This window comes from Apis florea, unplaced genomic scaffold (genome assembly GCF_048593485.1).
Source record: "Apis florea isolate Af1SG1 unplaced genomic scaffold, ASM4859348v1 contig_3756_pilon, whole genome shotgun sequence".
Classification (NCBI taxonomy): domain Eukaryota; kingdom Metazoa; phylum Arthropoda; class Insecta; order Hymenoptera; family Apidae; genus Apis; species Apis florea.
Genome location: NW_028256838.1, coordinates 653904 through 676781, shown reverse-complemented (window position 1 = coordinate 676781; position 22878 = coordinate 653904). Strand labels below are relative to the sequence as shown.

The following is a 22878-nucleotide window of genomic DNA, read 5'->3' as shown; positions in this document are numbered from 1 at the left end:
ATATTTTATCAAAATTTGATGAAACATATATATAGTTGTAAAATATGTTATAAATAATAATAATTATATATATAATTATTTTATAATAAAATTATATAATAATTTTTATTATTATTATATCATTGTAATATTTATATATATAAAATATATTATTATTATATATATAATATATAAAAATAAATATTTTGAATTGCTTTCTAATATATTTAAAATATTCAAGAATTTATTCGTCATCAAATTCTTTTTCTTTATAACGAAATATTTTTATATATAAGATTCTTAATATGTTCTTATTTATACAATTTAAATTACAATGATATATAACTATGTATTTAAGATTAATATAATGAGAAATAAATTTTATCTTTAAAAGTAAATAGATATTTAATGTGTATATTAAATAAATAGGTGTTTATATATCACTAAACTTATTGTAAAATATTATAAAACATTTTTTTAAATTATTAAAAATATAATGAAATGAATGAAATAATATTAGAGGAACAGAAAGATATATGTAATTATATGTATATTTCATATATATTGTATATTTTCTTGAAAAAAAATGATTATTATTATTATTATTGTTATTATAAGATAATAAAATCTGTATATAATTCTTTTTATTTATTGTATTTTGATTTGAAAATTCAAGATAAGTTTTTTGTTTATATTTTTTTATGTATATGGAATTTTTTATTTAAACAAAAGATTTAGCGAGATCAAATTGAAAAAAATAAAAGGAAAACTTAAGGATTATGAATCAAAAAAGAATTTCACAATATTTACTTTCATTTTATTCAAGAAGAAAGTTTGTCGAAAAATGAATGTCAGTTACAATAGCATTATATATAATATTCTTTATTATAAAACAAGAACAAGAAGTTAATTAGATTAATTACATGTTTATTGTTAAAATTAAAAGTATATATAATGAATAAAGAAAGCAACGTGTTAATCATTATTTCTAAAAGTTTCTATATTACTACTTACATATTTTGAGTACTTTTATTTTTTTTTTTTTCGTTTTTAATAAAAGAAAAAGAAAAAAAGTATAAATATATTATACCCAAATACATAAAATAAAACTAATATGTACCTCTTTTTATTTTTATTCTATTTCTATTCTATTTTAATTGATATCAATGCATCTATGCTACTATATTTCTATTTTGAAATCACGAATTGATTTATAGATTATAAAGATTTATTTCTATTTAATTGAAATACTGTTGAAATATAAATTATTGGAATTATTTTTGATATTTTAAATTAAACATAGATTTAAGAAATAAAAATCCAAGCCATATCCGAAGAATAAATAATATTCTTACAAAAGCAGATATATAGAAAGATCAAACGGAGATTTTATTATTTTATAATTTCATGCATATCTTTCTCTTGTCAAAAATATTAAATGTATTAATTTTGCTTGTTTTGTCTTATCAATTAGAACATTGAAATATTTATTGCAAAATCTAATTCGTCTAGCTATGATAACGAAGATTAAGTTCAAAGTAATATAGTATTTCAAATTATCTAAATTTGCTTATTTAGTACATACAATTCTTTATTACCTTTTTAACCATAACAACATTTTCTTGAATAATTTTAAAAATAAAATTTATTATACGTATAATATCTCTACGTGCTTCCCCCCCCCCTTTTTTTCTAGCGAAATGAACATTTTTCCAAAAAAAAAAAAAGCACTTAACATCAGATGAACAATTAATAATCGAAAAAATTTTTTAAAATATACACACACGCATAAATGCATTAAAAAAAATGCAAAAAAAAGGAAACGAATAAATCCTTTTAATGATATTATAATGGCTTTTAATGAAATTATTATAACGTTTATTTTTAAAGTTTCTTATCTCTATAATCATTATAATATTTTGTAGTAAACATAAAGATAATTAAGTATATCTAAGAATTAAAAATTCTAAAAATGACACGGATATACTGTGTCTTTTAGATAAAAGAACGTATATTAATTGCTTATCTGAACGTAGGAGTACAAAGATTCGCAACTAATAATAATAATATTATGTACCTCGGTGAAATTATTTATATGAGAAAATTTCAATCTGGAATATTCCTGATATTTATCAACTTTGAAAACAAAAGAATTATTATGGATGAAACTCGCGCGGAATAACTTTTAAACATAACTTCGTTATTCGATACCATTTACTGGCGGATTGGAAGACATCGACCTGTGGTTATTGTGGTTTTGCTGATGAGTCTGGACGTGTGTTACTTTTGAAACGCTTGGACGACCAGCTAGAAAAGCTGCAAACTGCTCCTATAACAACGATGCCATCACGCAATAAAAAAAATATATTATGCATAAATATAAATTGATATCTTTGTCGTGTTCAGATCTATATTATTCTTTTACATGCTTTTAAAGTATATTCATAACATTCCATTGAATACGATCAAATATTGAAATCCAAACGCATAATTTAATAATCGAACAAATTAAACAGAAAGAAAAAAAAATAAATTCGGTTTTACGTACCAATAAATGATTCGTGATTGAATTGAGCCTTTGTATGGCTGAACGTACAGCTGAAATACGTTTCTTCGTTGCATTCTTTTGACTGATGATTGGTATCATCTAAATGAAAAAAAAAAAAAAAATAATAATAATAAAATGAGGCAAAACGTGACGATATAAATAAACGATGAAATTTAAATCGATAAATATTCAAAGAAGGGATTCGAATTCAATGATATTCACGTTTAACGTAGCATTTGCAACTGCATGCAATTGATTTGAAACTCTAATGAGAAGTCTGCCAAGATTGCGAGGAGTTTTGGCTGCTAACGCTGCTGTTCCATTCACCAGATGTACAATACGACGTGCAGATTCACGCGTTAGAAGTACCAATAATTGCTCTACAGTGGTTGGCCGAGCTTGATTCTCCGGTTCGGGCAAACTTAAAGTTCCCCACAACTCTTTGGCTTTTTGGAACGCTAATATTGGATCCGTTGCTAACTGTAACACATTAATTTGAACATGAAAGAAATCTGATTATTTAATAATACGTGCCATTCTCCATGAAACATTACTTTATCGAAATTTATAGTAAAGATATAAGTTGTTGTGAATTTTCGTATAATATTCAAAAAGAAGTGCAAATGTATGTAAAATTATAAGAGAAATTGAAAAGCTTAATTAGTTTCGTTGGAAAAAATCATTCGAAACTATGTTGATTGAATATATTATCTTTCGAAAAAAAAAAAAAAAAAGAAAAATATCAAAGGAAATGACATTTCATACGCACCAATATCTGAGTCATGAGTCATTATTACTAGCCTCACACTCGGTTAATTATTCACTTTCACTAATTATATTAGTAAAAAGAAATATTACTTACCAATTCTATAACGTACAAAAGTATATGAATGCATTCCGTTCCTTGTTCCTTAAGTGCTCGAGCTTCAGCTAGCGTGCGACGTGTTAGTCGTTTCTGTAATTTCCTAGATAGTCTGGCACCGTGATTGATAGTTCGTTTGGTCTTACTTACCGATTCCGGAGAAGCAATTTCTGAAAAATAATTTTTATTGGCAATAAAATTTTATCGCATTGCATTATTGTATTTATATCAAGAAATTTTACCCAGAATTATTCCTCCGTCAATCTGTTATAATGATAATTTAATATTAATTCAATACGATATTTTTTAATCCTTAATTTTTATAAGTCAATTTTTTTTCATCGTTCAGAAAAATTTGAAAAGTATGAAAGTAGTCACAAGTAAAGAGTGATGTATTAATAATGTAATAACAATTTATTTTTTATTTTAATGTTGATTCAGAAAATTTAAAATATTGTATAAATTTATTCAGATTTTTTTTTTTTTTTTTTTTTTTAGAGATTTTTACCAATAAATAGTCTTAGCCTATGATTTATAATTAAATTTTAAAAAGATTTTAACTATTGTCCTTTTGATTTAATCACCACTTTACCAGTTACCATTATATAATAGGTTTACACCCCAGGTAACACGCGAGGTATTAAAGATATCTATTTTAAGCCTGAAAAGGGTCTTAAGTCTAACGATGTCTGGTACGGTGACGTTTTGAGTTTCGACTCAAAGATAATTAGTTTTATTTACTGTTTGTCATAAATAAATATAAAACGTATACAAAAAATATTTCGTACCAAAAATAAATTTATTACTAATTTAATTCGAATTATTATTATTATTTTTTGCCAATTATCAATGTCAAATATTCCAAATAAAATTAATTTTTCCCTTTGGATTAAATTTTAGACGAAATTAAAGTTAAAATATTTCCCAAAGCAATAAAGCATTTCCTTAGCTTAACAAAGATTTATGATTATGGTTTTACGGTTATGGTTTTATGGTTATGGTTTTACGGTTATGGTTAGAAATTGATCATCTGCATACAATTCATGTACTCTATGATTCTAGTTAGAATAACGAATTTGACCTTCATACGTTTGTCCTTCACTCGTTCTTCTAGAAAATTAATCTCCCCCCGAAATTGAAAAATTGTTTCGAATAATTTAAGATTGCATTTATATTAAAAATTGTAATCCATCGTTATATTAAATCGAACGTTTTTAATATTCGTTAAAAGTTATTTTAAATTAACATTAGTAATTCGAAACGATTCATTTACCATCTATACCGTCGGTAACATCAGCAGGTAAATAATGATCAACATATTTGTCCGCAACAGTTAAAGCACCATCTAACGTGTCTACTGCAACATCCGCAGCCTGGCTTCCTATTATCTTCACACTTCCAGCACGCATCAAAACAGGCCTGACGATTTTATTGTTCACGTATTCTCGTGCATTGCAGTACATCTTAATAATAACACGAATTTAATTTTAGAATAACAATTAATTAAAATAAATAATTAATATCATTTTTTACGTTTATGTATAAAATTATTTCTACTTACAAGATGTGGTGGAAGATGTACTGCCGGCACTCTTTGCTCAACGATATCTATACCTTTACAGAGCAATTGATCGATCGTTGTAATAGGTCCATTTAATGCATGAATCGCGGGTTTTGCTGACGCTGTTGCGATCGCAAATGATTGTTCAGCAGTATACAAACTCCAACCCATCAATGAATTCGAACGCTGAAATTGAAAATATTATCTTTGTTGTTAATATATTTATACGAGTCTTAAATTAAAATTTGAATTTGAATGAATCTTATATAGGAATCAAATAAAATGTAAGAAATTGAATTGTGTTATATTTGATTAAATTATAGTTACTTTCAAAAATACAATATATGTTTGTCCTTAGGAGTATACATAACACAGTATATGGTCGAAAGTTTAATAAACAGAAGATATATTTAGTTGGTTGAAATCTTATATAGAAATCTTTTCATTTGAAAATAATATTTTACCGATACTTCTTTGTTACTTATTTGCATTGCTCTTTCGGAACGATTGGAATGTATATTTATTTTATTCTATTTTATATATAGCGTACTTTCACAACCGGTGAAACTAGCAAGTGAAAGATGAGAGAAAGTGGCGAAAATGTACAAAACTGTTGGATTGTTAAAATATTTTGTTAAACTTTGCTTACCTTTATTCTATCGTACACATTGCCAGCTATGTGTATACCGTTTTCCACGATGGGAAGACTGGAGATTCTGACGACTGATTCGAATTGCGGCAAATCAGAATGTCGCCTTTTCACATTCGTTCGTGCCATTTGTGAAAATTTTTGCTGTAATAATTAAAATCAATATCGTTATATGTGCGTTTTATTCATACATTTATCATACTGGGAGTTGAATATTTCTTTCTTCGTAAATATTTTTGATTCGTTTAATCGATATAGCTGCGATTTAAATTTGAAAACATTTCGTTGTATTTTTAAATTTTAATATTTTAATCTTTATGTATACGTTAATAAGAGATAAGCATTATGTGTTTTTAACAAAGAAAAAGAAAAAGAAAAGTATGTCATATTTTAAATTTAACGAACGAAAGTGTTTATCATTTATATATTTATTTCACGAGTGCACAAGTACTTGGAGAAATTACACAAAAAAATTTAACGTACGCATATTCTATACCGCATATATATCTTGAATTAATATAAAATTTGTAAATTGATAACGATATCAAATTTCATTTTTTCATAATATTATTAAATATTCCAATATTTAATTATTTGTCAATTTTCTTTCATTAGATCATCTTACCATTATTATTTTCTTCGCGTAATATTCTTATCCAACCAAAGAAAATTAACGTTATTATTTATTACAAATGTTTGATAGCTTTCGATGAAATAAGTTTTAATAACAACGTAAAATGATTTTGTATAATATACGACTATATAATATGAATATAATTAATGATACGCGATAAAGGTTAATAATTAAAGCCAAGTGTGATTGACATAAATAAAATTATAAAATAGAATGTTACAAAAAATATTTCTACGGCTTAAAAATGTTTAATTGCATATGATATAAACATGATATAAACACATAGTAATCGAGTGAAACTAATTGTAGAAATTAGATAAGAAAGGTCATATTATAATATACCTCGTGGTTAATATCAAGGTTGTACTTCTCTCGAGAATTTCATCATTTATAAATTTCTCCATAAATCTCGTACTTTTGTCTTCAACTTTGTACGGATTCAAATTGTATTCGAAAAAGTTTTAAACAATGCAAGAAATTTTGATGAAAACGAATAGTAGCCGAATGGTCTCCCCTTTCACCATTGTAAATGCTAATTTATATAGTATAGTACAGTATAGAATAATGCAGGTTTGTTTCAAGTTTACCGTGATTATATACAATAGGCCCGTATTAAGCCAGGTCGATACCCCTATCCTTATCTCTCTTATCAAAACCACAATGCAGACTTTGTCGACGAATTGTAATCCAAATAATAACCTTACATTCGTTAAGAAAGAATCACGAGAAAAATCGTGTATTAAATTTGACACGAAGAGGAAGAAAGAATTTTTTTTTGAATCGATGAAACAATATTTCAATCGATCGATGAAAAATCTACGAGAATCGGATTTAATCGGATGATTAATCGTGTTAGACAGTTGATCCTTACCTCAAAGTGCGGACAGCCGACTGGACCGATAGCGAAGTGTGAATTGATCGTGATGAAATTATATAATGGAGCTCGGCAGGATGTAAAGACAAATGACAGAGAGGTAGTCGATGTTTCGCCAAAGAACACGCCATCGACTGCGAACGTCGAAGCCTGCGAAATGGTATCTCATCGGTTTGACCTATGACACGTCGATTATACAGCTGTGGCATTATGATGCCTTACGAATAAAATCTTTTCTCGTTTTCCTCACGCTTGTGATCCAATGATATCCGGCTGATAAAGATTTATTTTTTTCTTTAAACATCACATGGAAATTAAAATTGGCTCCCGATGAAGTTTGATCACCCACGTTTACCATCCTTTGTATTCGAAGCCACAGACTTTGTGTTCAAACGTGTTAGATTTAAGGTTACGTTTACTGTAGCGTGTACACGCGAAGAACAGAGCAATATATATGTAATCGTCGCTATAAATACGAGGCAGATGTATTATTCATAGAAAGATTTCATTAATAGATGTATTAGATAGTTTGGAAGAATCTAATTTTCACGTTAATTTTTAATTTTATATATATATATATTTCATTAAATTAAAAAGTTTTATAATTTTAATAATTATAATTGATTGTGTCGTAGAGAATTATAACACGATTATTAAAAAAATTAGTTGAAAAATTGGAATCATTATCTTTGTTTAATTAAAAAAAATTCCAAAAAAAGAAATTTGTATCTAATTATCTATTGTTAAATAACGAGGATATGTAAATGTAAAATAAACATTGTAACAATAATATAAAACATTACATTAAATGATAAATTCACAAAAAGTTAATGATCATTTCCAAATTTTTCTAATATTTTAAATACATTCAGAATATATTTTGTATTTTGCAAACTTTATATTAGATGTATGGTTTAATGTTGAGATATAAACAAAGTTAAAAAAGAAAATACTTACAACATCATAGTAGAGGGAGAGACATAAAAATTACTTGTAGTAGTAATAGCTACAGAAAAATAGTGGAAAAGGAGACGGAAAAGTTGAAATTATCGCAGGCAGACGTTCTTAATTGCTATACAAAGTCCATCTCATCAAACGCCCATATGTATGTATGGGATGGTATGGTAATCAGTTGGATGCGTGTGAAATATAAAATATGTTTCATTTTTTTTTTTTTTATTTCTCACGTATTTTAAAAGGAGGTGCTTTTATGCATATATGCATAATATAGGGCGAGAGATGTACAAAATATGAAAACTTTTCGTATTTAAATTAAAAATGTTGCAAGTATTGATTTTTCTTAATTAATTAGAATGGCGGATTAATTATTTTTAATATAATTTAATATGAAATAGACAAATAAGATCTTATTTTTTTTTAATGGAATATTGCATTAATTTGTTATTATTTAAATATTATTACTTAATAATGTGATCGAACTTAATAACATTTATTTAAAATATTTTCTTCATTCTGCATGGCTAAGAAATTGCCATAAATTATGAAGAAAAATGAAAATTTTTAAATGAATTATTTCTCGTGAGAGAAATCGAAAAATGAGATTGACATGTTCTTCAGAATTATTTTATTAAAATATTTGAAATTGTGTCATTCTTTTACGAATATTAATAAGAAATGCCCTTTGTATCTTTGTGGTAATTGAGGAATATTTACAATCATAATGGAATAAATACCAATTACAATGATTTTAATTAAACGTTCTTCATTATTTAGACATTTATAAGTTTTTAATCTAAAATGAAAAATTATTATTTATCGACGCCTCAGAAAAGAATTATTCAATGTCAAAAATACATAGAAGAAAATATTGTAAGCAGTAAGGATTATTTTATTTGGTAACAACTCTTCAAATAAGAAAAGATTAAAGAAGTCATCCTGTTAAAAAATAAAAGCAAAGTTATTTTTAGAGGACTCTTCTTTTAAAATTTATTATACTCAAAATGATGATAATATTTAAAAAAAAATAAAAGAATAAGTTTATATATCTCGAAATTTCTCGAAAATTACAAAACAAAACGTTCTTTTTTATTTTATTATTTCAAAAAATTTGCCATTAAATTTGTTATTTAAATTTACATTTCATTAAAAACTTTTTTATCAGGAAAATGATTGAATTTTATTTTTCCATGAAATATTGTTTATCGGTTCAAATATATTTTCGACGAAATTTCATAAATCTTCATGCTACAATTATTTTATTGCAAGTTTATCAAAACAAGAGACTAGAAACTAGACAAAACAAGTTTTGTTGATTAAACTAATTATGATAATATTAACTAAATACTACGGAGAAGAGAAAATAAATATATTTTTTATTTCTAAAAATAAGCACAATTTAGATAATAAATATTAATGAATAAATATAAATCACAAAATTTTATGTAAGTTTTTTTTTATTTTTTGTTTATAAAATCATGAAAAATAATTTTACTTTTAAATCACTTATTAAACATTCTTTGTTCACTTTTTAAATATTTGTTCACATAAATTAAATATATAAAAAACATATAATAAATTCTGATTATTTGGTATATAAATTTTGAAATATTAAAAATAATAAAACAATTAATTTATATTTGATAATTATTATTGTATACACAATTTTTAATTCTTCCAATTTTTAAAAATGTCCTATATTTTACATATATTTTATCTTTAATATATTTAAGATATAGAGAAATTTTTATTTTATAATTGACTTATGTTTGTTAATACTTTATTTATTATTGATATGTTTTATTCACGAATAAATTAATTTGTGGAAAGAATTACTGTTAATTGAAAGTTGTACTTTTTAGATTTTTATTACTTATATAGGTTTATTTATTTGCAGTGATTCGAATTGATGATTATAATATGGTTTCATGATGTATTGTATTGCATATATTTAAATGAACATACATATACATATCGGTCATTAAAGAGCAAGCATAAACAAAACCATATAATCTAGAGGAATTAGTGTCGAATTTAATCTTGAGGTATAAAATAGAAAACTACTTTTTTTTTTAAATATATTAATTTATTTATGAAATTATTCGACATTTAATATAAAACATTGAAGTAATAAATACAGTTCATCTTCATAGAAATAAGCAATCAGTACAGCAACAGTTAACTAGCATTATCGAATACTGACATATTAACAATTCTAATACTAATGGTTTATTAACCAATAACTGAAATTGCAGCGTTTATCATGTAATTTAATTTGTCTATTTATGTTAATTCATTTCGTTGAACAGAGTATATAAATCCTAATAAACGTCAATAAAGTTTCATAAATATAACATTATTTTAAAATTCCTTTCTTATTAAATTTTGTTTTATATTTACATGATAGTTAACATCACTGTTATTCGATAAATTAAAAGAATGAAATATCATTTATATATAAAACATTATTATAAATTTTAAAATATCGATATAAACATGAGATTTTACAGGATTTAATATTTCACATTCTGAAATACCGACTTCGAGAGACAGTGTTTCTTACGCCATCTGCGATTTACTATGGACGATGTAGAAACTATTTATATTCACTTTATCCTTGAAAAAGATATACATATATTCAGGATGTTGATACGAGACACTTTTAAACGATCGATTCTAGGAAAAACAAATACAAGATTAAATATATAAAAATATCGATTGTTAATTTTAATTTTAATTTGATTTATTTCGTTAGTATATTAAATATAAATGTTAATAAAAAATCATTATTATTTATTTAGAAAAATTTCTTCATTAAATTGACTTTATTTTATTCACATATATGCAATTTATTAATAATTGATACGATTATACTTTCGTAAGACGAGAAAAGGTCGGATTAATAGACACTCGTTTCGATGGAATAAGAGATACTAGATTCAATTAAGACTAACTAGGAAAATTGCTGGTATTCATCTTAAGAAATCACTTGGATGATATTTCAATTAACAGGAATTGCGGCCAGTTTTCTTAGAGTTAATATTCATTGACAATAAGTGATATAGTTTAGTGAATTGGAAAACCTTAGTGAATTGTCCCTGACTTTGATATTTTACTATTCGTATTACACGTTATTTATAACGCTATTGCGTCTTTTGAAAAGTTAGTTCAAACTAATATAACAGGGTAATAAAATTATGCATACTGATTTTTTCATGGATTTTAAGTGAAACTAATGGTCAAGGTCAAATTACGAAAATATATATTTTTAAAAATTCAATATAATCGAAACAGTTTATTTCATTGAATATAAAAAATAATTAATAATAATTATAAGAAACAATTTGTTTGCTTTTTGTTTTAATTTATTGTATATATAGGATTTTTAATTGATAAACTTTTTTAATAATCTGATGAAAAAAATGTTTAAGATAGAACTTGTTAAATTATCTAAGAATTGCAATATTTTTTAGAATTGCTAGAAAATGTTTTTAAAAAGTTAAAATGATATCATATATAATATGATAATCAATGTTTGATTCATGCATTAATAAAAAATTTTATTCTATTTCAGATTTAATCTAATAACTTATTTTATTTTAATAAAATTTATCGTAGCAAAATCTTATATTGATTAATAGTAATTTTTAATAATTTTTTTCATTTTGAATAACCACAATCATTTTTAAATATCATTTTACTAAATTCTCAATCTCTTCTACTTTTTTATATGTAATATTATCTATCTAAACTTACAATAAATTATATCCATATTCGTGAAAAATGATACATAATTGAAATAGTTAAAAATAATAATAATAATTATTATTATTACTACCAGAGAAATAATTTAAAAAGAAAAACGAACGAGAAAAGAAATGAGATAATTGCAAATATTAGGAATATAATATTTTTTTAAAATTATTACAATTATCAATTTATTTTTAAATAATGAAATTATTCAAATTAAAGAAATCAATTGTTTGAAAAGAACATAATCAGAATTATGGCATTATCGAAATATAAATTCTAATTCGAACAATAATTAAAATCCTTATTAGTTTCATTTTAATCATCTTAAATTATTCGAATATATATATATATGAATATACTTTAACATTTAATTTCACTTTAAAATCATAAAAACATCTTGCACAAATTTTCATTCCCCAAAAACACGACATTTCCTGCGTAGTTCTTGAAATCCTCGATTCTTAATCTGAAATGAAATCTGCGTCTCTTACGCGCACAAGAAACTTCATTATTCCTTATCTCTTATCATTGCTTGAAATAATAACAAACAAATCGTTTACTCTCCGAACGAGATTTTAAAATTTATTTTGCAAACACATCTTTGCCTCAAACAAACAAAAGCCCAATCCTAATCAAAATTAATTATCCCTTTTTATCCGCTATTTTTATCTCGAGCAAAAAAAAAAAAAAAAGCTCAATCCTGCGCGCGATCAATTCAAAGTGCAAAGACCAGAGGTGGTTGACTAGATCGTCGTCACGTGCGGAACGTGACTTCGTTTCCCCGATGTTGTCGATACACGTGACCGCAAACAGGCAGTCATATCTATCTAATAATCAAAACGAAAACCGAGCCCACTGTCTCATCGTTTCAACATTATTCAACCATTCGTTTCCGCCCGTAACTCCTGCACGCATATGGCCCCCGTATCGATCCATCGCGAACAGTGTCAATAAAGGGCCATCAGATCCATTTACACGCATTTATGCGGTACATGGCCCGCTGTAACGTGTCTAATATTAGCCTCAATCAGTGCCAATAAAGGAGAAAATAGCTCGACACACATTATTTATGTCGTAACGTGCACGTGACACGCATCTCTTCTTCGTCAATATATATTATGATCTTGAACGAGATCAATTCGAAGCGGGCATCTTCTCCAGATCGACCGGACCTCCCTTCCTTGCTCGCGTAAGTCCCTTCGTAAGTTGTTTCATTTCTTCGATCGTGTAATCTCGGATTAACTGTGTCGCGTGAAAAAAAAAAAAAAGAGAGATCGTAAAAAAAACTTAAACATTTATCGTTCCATTTTTACGCGATCGTGGTAGATTAGAAATATAAGAGGGAAAGGAGAGACGTTTCCATTCCGCGGGCTGATCGTGCACCGAGAGAATCCGTGTCATAGCTCAAGGAAAAAATACTTAGCGCTGCAAGAAAGATATATTAGAAGGATTATAGCATAGAGAGCGGAATCGAAAGTGATAGAATGCGTAATCTAAGCACGCAGAAGATATTAAAAGACGAGGAATGCTTCGAGATAATACGGAAGAAGCTTCACAAAGATTCGATGGAGGATTTCTCGTTGATCACTTACGAGATGGTGCCCATAGACGAGGTGAACGGGTTCATGGGCCAATATTTCACGTTGAAGGCAACCGTCGCTTCACCCCAATCGCCACTCGAGACGAAGAACATCAACTTCTTCACGAAATTGCCACCACCGATGACCAGTCCCCTGTACGATTTTATTCAAAATTACGGCGCCTTCAAGAAGGAGGTCGCCCTCTACACCACGGTCTTCCCGGAGGTATTGGACGGCCCGGACAAGAGGTGCATCCCAGAGTGTTTCCTTGGCCTGGAGGACGACGTGATCGTGCTGGAAGATATGGCACATTACGGTTACGAGATGACCGACAAGTTCAAACCGTTCGATTTCGAGCACTGCAAGATTTTGATGAGAACGTTGGCGAGATTCCACGCGAAATCGTTGATCTTCGAGGAATTGTATCAGAGGAGTCTGCACGACAAATACTCTCACTGCATGCAGGAAACGCTGTGGCCTCTGAAGGATGGCCGTGCCAAGGCCACGTTCGACGCCGCCGTAAAAGGTATCGTTTCATTGATAGGCTTGATGCCGGAGCTGGACGAGGAGCAGCGGAAAACGTTCAGCAAGAAGGTTAATGACTTGTGCGCCGATCACACCAACAAATTGTTGCCGTCTATGAAGCACAAAAACGTATTATGCCATGGCGACCTATGGGCAAATAACATTTTGTTCAAGTACGACGTTGACGAGAAACCTGTGGAATGTTGCCTTATCGATTTTCAACTTGCCAGGTAATTAATGACGTATCGTCTATAAAAGATCGGTTTCCAGTGTTTTCAAGTTCACTAATAAAGATATTTCAAAGATTAATTAGATTTATAGAAATGATTTTTATCGTTTATAAAATTTTAATGTACTAGAATACGTAATAATTATTTAATAATAATATAGAAAGACTTAAGACCAATTTTTAACTAAATAAATCGAAATTCGAAATGTTAATAATCGAAATTCTAAATGTAAAAGTAATTAAAACGAATGTAATGTAAAATTTTTTAACAATTTTTTCATAAAGTTTGTTTAATATACTTCGAAATACGTTAACACTTGAATATTGTCAGAAAATTCATTAAATTTATGCAATTTATTTATGAAAAAATTAAAATTAATTTTAATTTTTAATCAATATAAATGATTTTAACAAGAAACTGCAAATTTCAAAACGTATTTAATATAAATAGAAATCAAAATCTAAAAACTTCAAAATTATCTGAAATACAAAAAATTTTAAATTCTATTCTTGTTTAATTAAAATAATGATTCAATTGAATCTGAATTGAAGACGTTTTTATTAGCTCGATTTCATTTAGAAAAAAGAAGAAAAAAAATCTTTATTTTCTAATTACGAAATTAACTTTGAAATTTATTAAAATTTTAATCCTTAACAAGAAGAAAGAAACTATTCTAGATCTCAAGAGTTTTTCACAAAGTTTCAGATTGAATCTAAAAAAAGAACCAGGTGATCCATCTAGATCTGATAAATATTGTTTCCGTTACAGATACAATCCACCAGCTCACGACATTCTTTGTTTCCTCCAATTCACAACGACGCGGCAACTGCGCGAGAAACACAGCAAAGAGTTGTTCAAGATTTATCACGAATCAATGGCCGAGGCTCTGGAGGAAGCTGGTTTGGACATTTCCATCGTTTTCCCGTGGGACGAGTTCTTAGAATCGATCGAGGATTTGCGTGTGATGTGCATCGTTCACGGTGTGTTGAACATACCGATCATGTTGTTGGAGTCCGCGGCTGTCAACAAGTATTTCTTAAACGAGCCAGAACTTCTGGAAAACATTCTCTACGTGGACAGAACACCTTTGCTTTGCGAACAAATGAAACGCGTACCCCAATACCGTGACAGAATAACGGATACTCTGCTAGAATTATACGATCATGTTGCCGGTTAAAGAGATCGATCGAATCGAATCGATACAAATGGAAAATTATAGAAAATCTTTTATCACTGTAGAATATCAGAGATCACGCATCAACACTAGTCGCTAACTTGGAAAGTAAGCGGCGAGAATAGGAAGAGAAAAGTGCATAAAACACCGAGGAAATAACACGATTGATACAAATAATACAATGTGTCGACGAATCATATTCCATTCGAAGAATGTAGTATCGTCGACACTAATTGTTTATTTATTTTCGGTGTTTAAAGCGGTAGAAATATGATCACGATGGCTTCTATCTGGCTTTTTATAGTTTCTATCTCGACGTTTAGATTAATTTTTTTTTATATCTTTCCATTGTTTTATTTATAATCAAGCGAGAAAACATTACACGAACGATTGTTTGTTGTTTTTAGAAAAAAAAAAATTAGGAATTGTTTATTAGATATTTATTTTGTTTTTGTTGTGACGACGTTTGTTGAAATTGTTTTGTATATTTCGATGTTTTGTACATGCATTTAGTCGTTAATATTCGTTCCGTGAAAAAATTATTTTACAATTATACGAATGATACGTTTGAAAATTGTAATTATTTTTTCGATCACAATTAATATATCGTTAGATTCAATGAATACGAATATCGACCGAATCAGCACTTGACATTGATTGAGTTAAATTGTACAAATGGAACGTGCTTGATTGGAAGAATTTAATTTAAAGTCGTTATTATTATTATTGTAATAATAATTAGAAAAGTTATTTCGTTGTTACTGTAAAATAAACAAAATATGTTGACATTAAATGGTACCTGATTTTTTAAATACTAGCTTAAAATTCTAAATATTAAGAAATTGTAAATAATTATTAAATACAAGACGTTAATGGTATATCTTTGCAGGATAAATTCTAGAAATCGAAACAAATATAAAAGCTTATATACAAAAGTATCAATTAAGGCATATTTATTAATTTATAAGCAATTTAAGTTGGATAAAGTGAGATAGATATATGCGTAGAGAGATGGCGCTGATGAAGCTAGATGTCTCATTCTATCTCCGTCTCACTTGGTTCAATGCAAACTTCAAATACTTATAATTAAATAAATTATAATTTAAAATTTCAATCAACAATTTTTATATTTGTTTTTGTCTGTGAAAAATCTATAATTTCACATTAAGAAAATAATTCAGTGTGTTTACGTTAAATTACTTATAATTCCAATTTATATCTGCTATATTACAACTTATTTAACATCTTAAACTATCAGTGCAAATTTTTATCAATTAATATTGAATTTGACAAATGATAGTTTATTAAATTTATCAGATTTATTCAGATCGTTTCAAAATTATTTGAATCCAGATATCCATTTTTAAAAATAGAAGAAACGCAAAAAAGCATCGATATCTTCATTATATATTAAAATTTGAAAACAAAATTACAAAAGTAATGACGATTATTTCAAAGAATAAAAACTACTGTACGATTTTCTTTTAAACAAATGGTAATTTTATTTTAAAAAGAACATTGAAGAATTTTTAATATATCGTATATTTATTTCTTTTTTTCTTATCAATTACATGAAATAAATTCAAGCACTAAGGTATAAAAAAACTCCAAAGCTTAATTTTATGTATATAATTATTTATATCATCAATTATAATGAATATATAGTTATATACAATATTGAATCTCATTCTTTAACAATAACATCAACAACATGATTAAACAACGTTCCTCATTGGTACACAAATTGTAAATGTACAGATAAAAAAGCATTAGATGAGGTCAATGAGGCATCGAAGGTGGCGTACGCTCAGCGCGCCTTAATTTTTTTTTTTCTTTTTCTCTCTTTATACATTTTATAATTTCCATATATATCTCGAATCATTTCGGTATTTTGTTCGATTTGTTTTTTTTTTTTTTCCTTTTTTTTTCTTTTTCTTTTAACGTTAATTATATACATATATGTATATATATATATATGTAATGTAATTATATATTATATATAATTACATTACATATATATATATATATATACACTTCGTTTAGATACACACGTCTCACATACACACAAATGCGCCACGTGTATCCGTGCGACGCACGAAAATACGATTACGGGTGATGATATCGATTGAATCGGTGCATGATTTAATTATTAAAGAGAGTGCATGAATAATTTGTATCTCGCGAGTAGCCAGGCACCAGTTTCTTTTCGAGAAAGAGAGAGAGAGAGAGAGAGAAAGAGAGAGAATGTGTCTGTGTACGCGTGTGTATGTGTGTGAATGAAATGTAACAAATAAAGGAATGAATCATTTTATCTTTCTTCACGTAAAAAGTCGAACTAAACGTGTACAATTGTAATAATTTAAAGGGAAAAAATGATAGATATATTAAAAGTTCGAAAAAATATTCACCCTTTTATCAAGTAAAAATTCTACTGCCTGGCTCGTCCCACGCGACGCAAATCTCGACCAATCATCTAAAACTCTACACAAGGCTCCGACAAATTTCTTTTTTTTTTTTTTTTTTAATCACTTAACGAACGATTTCCACAAAATCTAACGCGCAAACTTTTGTTTTCATTATATAATCGCATCAAGGCGAGGCAGGGTCATCGAGAGAGTCCGCCATCTTGATTTACGCGATTCTAAAAGCCGCTAAATTCGTCAAACAATTATATGAGAATTGACTTTTACGAACAAACTTTTCTCCTCAAAAAACAAGATTCGTTCGATTACGAATTGTAATTTGTTTATTTTATAATGTATGCGTTTCTTTCGTCCTTTAAGATACTTTATTACATTCGCTCCTCGAGAAATCGAATTTTTATCAAATCAAAAAATCGAGTCTAATCTGTCTTTTGCGTTTCGATACTTTTCCCCCTTCTTTTCTTCTTTTATGAAATTTTCATCGTGAAATTGCCGATGAGGAAATAGAAAGAGTTCATTTACAATTATGATCGTTCATTGTTACGGTTCTCATTGTTTAAAAGATTCCTCGAAGTCCGATGCAAAGTGGTCAGTTTGGAAAAGAGAAAAAGAATAGCACTGTTCATATAGTGAGGAGGATAACAGTAACACATAAGAGAATTTTCGTTCGCTTTTCAGCTAGCTAATTGTGACTCACTTTCAGCTTTATCTATTCTCCATTAATTTCTCAAATTTACTACAATATATTTTCGATAATTTCAACTTTATCGCGATAAACGAATATCATGTCTCGATACGAGCACAAAGAAAATGTGTAGCATTTGAAATTTTATAATTATGTAAGACAAATTGATAATCAATAGACTCGAAATAAAACTAGATCTTCGTTTGCTATTGTCCGATCGATACGAGAAGAATAAGAAAGCCGAAAGCGACTCATTAACAATCGTTCATTTTTATCGTCATCGTAACATTACATTCGCAATCGATAAAAGGAGCGCATTTAAATATCGATTTTGATATTGGTTTAAAAAACAGAGAGAGATCGACCGGCGTTCTCTTTGTATCGCGAATCGATACAAAGTAGTGTAACGAAAAATCAAAAATAGAAAGAAAAAAAAAAAAATGAAAAAATACTTGGAAATCAGGAGCAACGAATGACACTTATTGCGGCTGATGCTGCACATTGTTTAGTTATTATAATCTTTTTCTTTTTTTTTTTTTTTTTTTTTTTCCTTTTTTTTACATTCATCAAGCTATCCGATTCGCACGCCTCACCGGCCCTTCTCGCCTTAATCGAGCCATACATAGAAAGTTATATACAACGATATAACACGAACTGCAGTGGCAGTGAATAGTGCATATGGATATATTGCAAACAGTAGCAATGGCGGTGGCGGCGGCGACTCGTAATCGCGATACACGGCAGCGTCTACCACAGCTACTTTTTTTGTATTCTCTTTTCTCCCCGTTAATATCGATCCGCTGCGTTCCATTTGCACATTTTTTTTTTTTTTTTTTTCCCCTTTTATTATCCCGTAAGTTAGTCTGAATTTCAACGATCGAGCACAAAAACCGATGCTTTTTTTTTTTCAACGTATATCATATTGGTCGGATCACACGATACTATTTCCATTTCCTTTACACTCCCCTTAGTGTTTACTTTGCTTCCGCACGCGCGAATCGTTTCCCCTGGTTTCCTTTTTTTTTTTCTCTCCCCCCGTTCTTCTTCTTTCTTCTCACGCATTTCGTCGATGTAATATCACTTTTTTTTTCCATCGTGTGTGCATGTGTGTGTGTGTGTGTGTGCGCGCGTGTGTGTGTGTGTGTCTATGCGCTGTATAAGAAAGAGAGGATGCGCGCGTGTGCACGCGTGTATGGCCTTGCAATGCATCTGTATCTGTGGATCCATACCGTGTGTGATTGTGTTACCATGTTACATGCACTCGTACGTATTTTTTTTTTCTCTCTCGTATGTTATATCATTACGTGTGCGTGTTTCAGTCATGTTACAAGTGACAGAAAAAAGGGGGTTGGGGCGGAGCGGGGGAAAGAGCAAGGAAGAAGTATTTGTGTATAGGTGTATCTGTGTATTTCTTATCTTTTTTTTTTTTTTTTATGTATGTATATATCTTATTTGATCCGTTTGTTTGTTTTTTTTTTTTACATACATACATATATATACATATACATGCATACAGACATATATACATACATACATACGTGTATACGTATATGGATGTATGTACACATATGTACGTTCGTATGTACACACTCGTGAGTTTCATAAAAATATATAAAAGAGAGTGTCTATGTATACATATATATGTGCATATATACTTATAATGTATATTTAGTCGTATCGATACATAGTCGATTAATACTCAATTTGTGTGGAAAAGGGTGTTTTTTTTTTTTTATCGTAATTATTATATATATTCACACATATACATACATACATATATATATATACATACACACGTGCATGCATACACGCGTATACATACATGCATATCTACACACAAACACACACGCGTCACATGCATACATATACGCACGTATAAATAAACGCGTATACACGCGTGCATAGATACGCGCATATGTATACAATTATATACACATATACATGCATAGATGTATTATACATTCATGCATCATGTATACATACATACGTAGATACATACATACGTAGATACATACATACGCACGTACGTGCATAAATTCATACATACATACATACATACGTACGTACCTACATACGTACATACATCCATAGATGCATACACGTTTATGTATAGAATCTGTACAAAGTGCTTGATTGAGATTTTTTTATCATTAGCCGCAAAAGAAGACACTCAAGGTAAAGTTTACATATAGTCCTGCACTCCTGTTCGTACCTATCTTTTGTAACGCTGCACATATCATTTGCAAATTGTTTCATCTAAAACTAAGCATACGAGGTGATTGTTGCATGTATAACAGACTATAACCTTTTTCTTGATTGCATAAAAATTGAAATAAAAAATATATCATACATACATAATTGGTAAATAAACGCGTTAAATTAATTATTCGTTTCTTTTAGAAATATCGTGACGTCTATCTATAATATTTACTTATATTTGTTTTGTTAAATGCAAATAGAAAATATAGTGCTTTGTATATTATCGTTAATCCTTTTTCATTATTTGTGTAAAAATGCTGCAATAATGGAATAAGAAGATTAATATTTTACAAGCCCATTTAGAGAAATAACATATGTGTATATACATAACCGTGCTAAATATTTTATTTTTCTGGTATAGATTTATATAATTAAATATGATGTCAACTTTTTATTGCATAATATGTATGTAGTTACAAAAAAAGTTGCAAATCACATTTAAAAATCACGTATTACATTCAATAATATAAATATCTTTATCAGTGGATTTGCACACTGATCACAGAGTGTTATATAAACTATTTATTTCAATATTTCTGTATTTATAAATCAAGAAGAGAACAGAAGAACATAGAGAAGTGTACATAATCATAATAAAATTAGATATACAATGATAAAATTGCAAATATGCTAAATCATATATAATACTTCTTGTAAGCTTTCATTTTCAGGATAAAAGCTGTGGTCTGCTCTAGTTGCACGAATCACCTACGTACATACGCATATACAGATACATGTACATATATGTATACATATTTCCATTTGCTGACAAGGCAAGATACAAAATCACGATACAGGAGACGAACACACGACTGTCTTTGCAAAGTGAACAATGCATTTACAATGAAAGGACCAAAACGGTGGTTCCTGTCAGTGCGATTTATATCTCAATCAATAATCGTATATCCTCCTATTTCTTCCTCTTTCCTCCTCGTTCCGCATTTTCGCTTATAGTTTACTGTCAAATGACAACATATTCACCTGTTCTGTACCTATTTACATATCCTGAATGAGCTACAGCGATGGTATACGTTAAGTCGCGAAGGCGATTACAATTCCTTAGCGATCAGCCTTGAAGATGTTCTCAAGCATTTTTATTAGTTAAGCTGTTTTGCTTCGCATTGTTTTAAGTATATTTTTTTTTTCTTTTTCTGTTTTCTTCCTGTACTTCTGTATATTGCTGAATGCATAAAGGGGCGTGGGATTTGCACAGCCGTTTTACGCTTCAGATATAAGCCCGTTCAGTCCTTATTTGGCCTTTCATCGAAGACGTTATTATTTCCTCGTCTTACGAAGATTTAGAAAGCTTAACGTGTAGCTACCCTCGGACCGTTTTTCATCATACCGCATCCCGGTATCCCTTTTGTCGTTTCTATATTTCTTTCTTTCTCTTGCAGATTATTCCTTCTTTTCTTCTTCTTCTTCCTTCTTTCTTCACATTTGTCACGATGCTTTTTTTTCCTTTTTCTACTTTATTTTTTTCTTTTTTTTACCTTCTTCTACTCGTTATCACAAACAAGCCTCAACGTAAAAAATGTTCGAACACGATGTGAAAATAAATCACGCAGCGATAAATAGCAAAGAACAGAGAAATCTGTTGGACACACTAGAGGAAAACCGAATCAGTTGTATTGACGAAATTTTCACCGGTGACACACCATGTAACCAGCGGGAAAAACGGACGTGTTGATGATACGTTTCTATGGACGGGGTTTGCGATAATTATTCGTTGAGGGCATCGTACCATAATGCCAGCTAACCTAGACTAGTTGGTAGGGACGACGGGCGGCATGATGGTTTCCTTTGCGTGATTAGATATAGGAATAAGGTCCGTCGGTGAGGGCGCTACACAGCAACAGTCAGGAGGCGTCATCCTTTCCCCGAGCTCCTCTGCTCGGCTTATATTCCAGACCTGGGTCAAATTGCATCAGCACGAAAACCTATAAATTATCAAGAAAAAAAGAAAAAGAAAAAATAAGAAGATTATATACATACATATATATTAGAAGATAAGAATATTATTATCTTATCATATAGAAAATATATTAGATTAAAATTTTTTTTTTATTATTTGCATGCATAGTTATGATTTGAGAAATATAGTAGAGAATTAACAAGTTACAAACTGATTATAAATTATAAATTATTCTTTTCAAATTATTTTAATATTTGATAAAATTATTTA

The 22878-nt window shown here is 28.5% G+C and overlaps 3 protein-coding genes across 12 annotated transcripts in view; 1 reads left to right on the top strand and 2 right to left on the bottom strand.

Moving 5' to 3' along the window:
* Positions 1-845: 845 nt before the first annotated feature.
* Lsd-1 (lipid storage droplet-1) lies at positions 846-7549 on the bottom strand. Of its 3 annotated transcripts, none has more exons than XM_086914899.1 (9): positions 7330-7549; positions 7105-7257; positions 5600-5743; positions 4951-5136; positions 4663-4852; positions 3390-3559; positions 2750-3007; positions 2528-2626; positions 846-2308 (listed from the first exon to the last, which is right to left on the bottom strand). In XM_086914899.1, the coding sequence occupies exons 3-9, from the start codon at positions 5726-5728 to the stop codon at positions 2180-2182; spliced, it is 1161 nt and encodes a 386-aa protein (XP_086771025.1). In that variant the 5' UTR covers positions 5729-5743; positions 7105-7257; positions 7330-7549; the 3' UTR covers positions 846-2179. The 3 variants fall into 3 exon arrangements, with proteins under 3 accessions (XP_086771025.1, XP_086771026.1, XP_086771027.1); XM_086914900.1 differs by having other exon boundaries at positions 7105-7285; positions 7358-7549; XM_086914901.1 differs by lacking the exons at positions 7105-7257; positions 7330-7549 and adding an exon at positions 6576-6803.
* A 5395-nt stretch (positions 7550-12944) lies between these two features.
* Positions 12945-17851, top strand: LOC100867496 (uncharacterized). The gene is made up of 2 exons (XM_003697546.4): positions 12945-14152; positions 14921-17851. Exons 1-2 carry the CDS (start codon positions 13302-13304, stop codon positions 15327-15329), a joined length of 1260 nt encoding a protein of 419 aa, XP_003697594.1. The 5' UTR covers positions 12945-13301; the 3' UTR covers positions 15330-17851.
* Positions 17852-19252: 1401 nt separating this feature from the next.
* slo (calcium-activated potassium channel slo) overlaps positions 19253-22878 on the bottom strand; it is a 114521-nt gene continuing 110895 nt past the window's right edge. For all 8 annotated transcript variants that reach the window (XM_086914895.1, XM_031919197.2, XM_012492047.3 and 5 more), the window contains one exon: positions 19253-22633. In XM_086914895.1, coding sequence (XP_086771021.1) covers positions 22553-22633 — 81 coding nt within the window. In that variant the 3' untranslated portion in view covers positions 19253-22552. The remainder of the gene's footprint in view (positions 22634-22878) is intronic.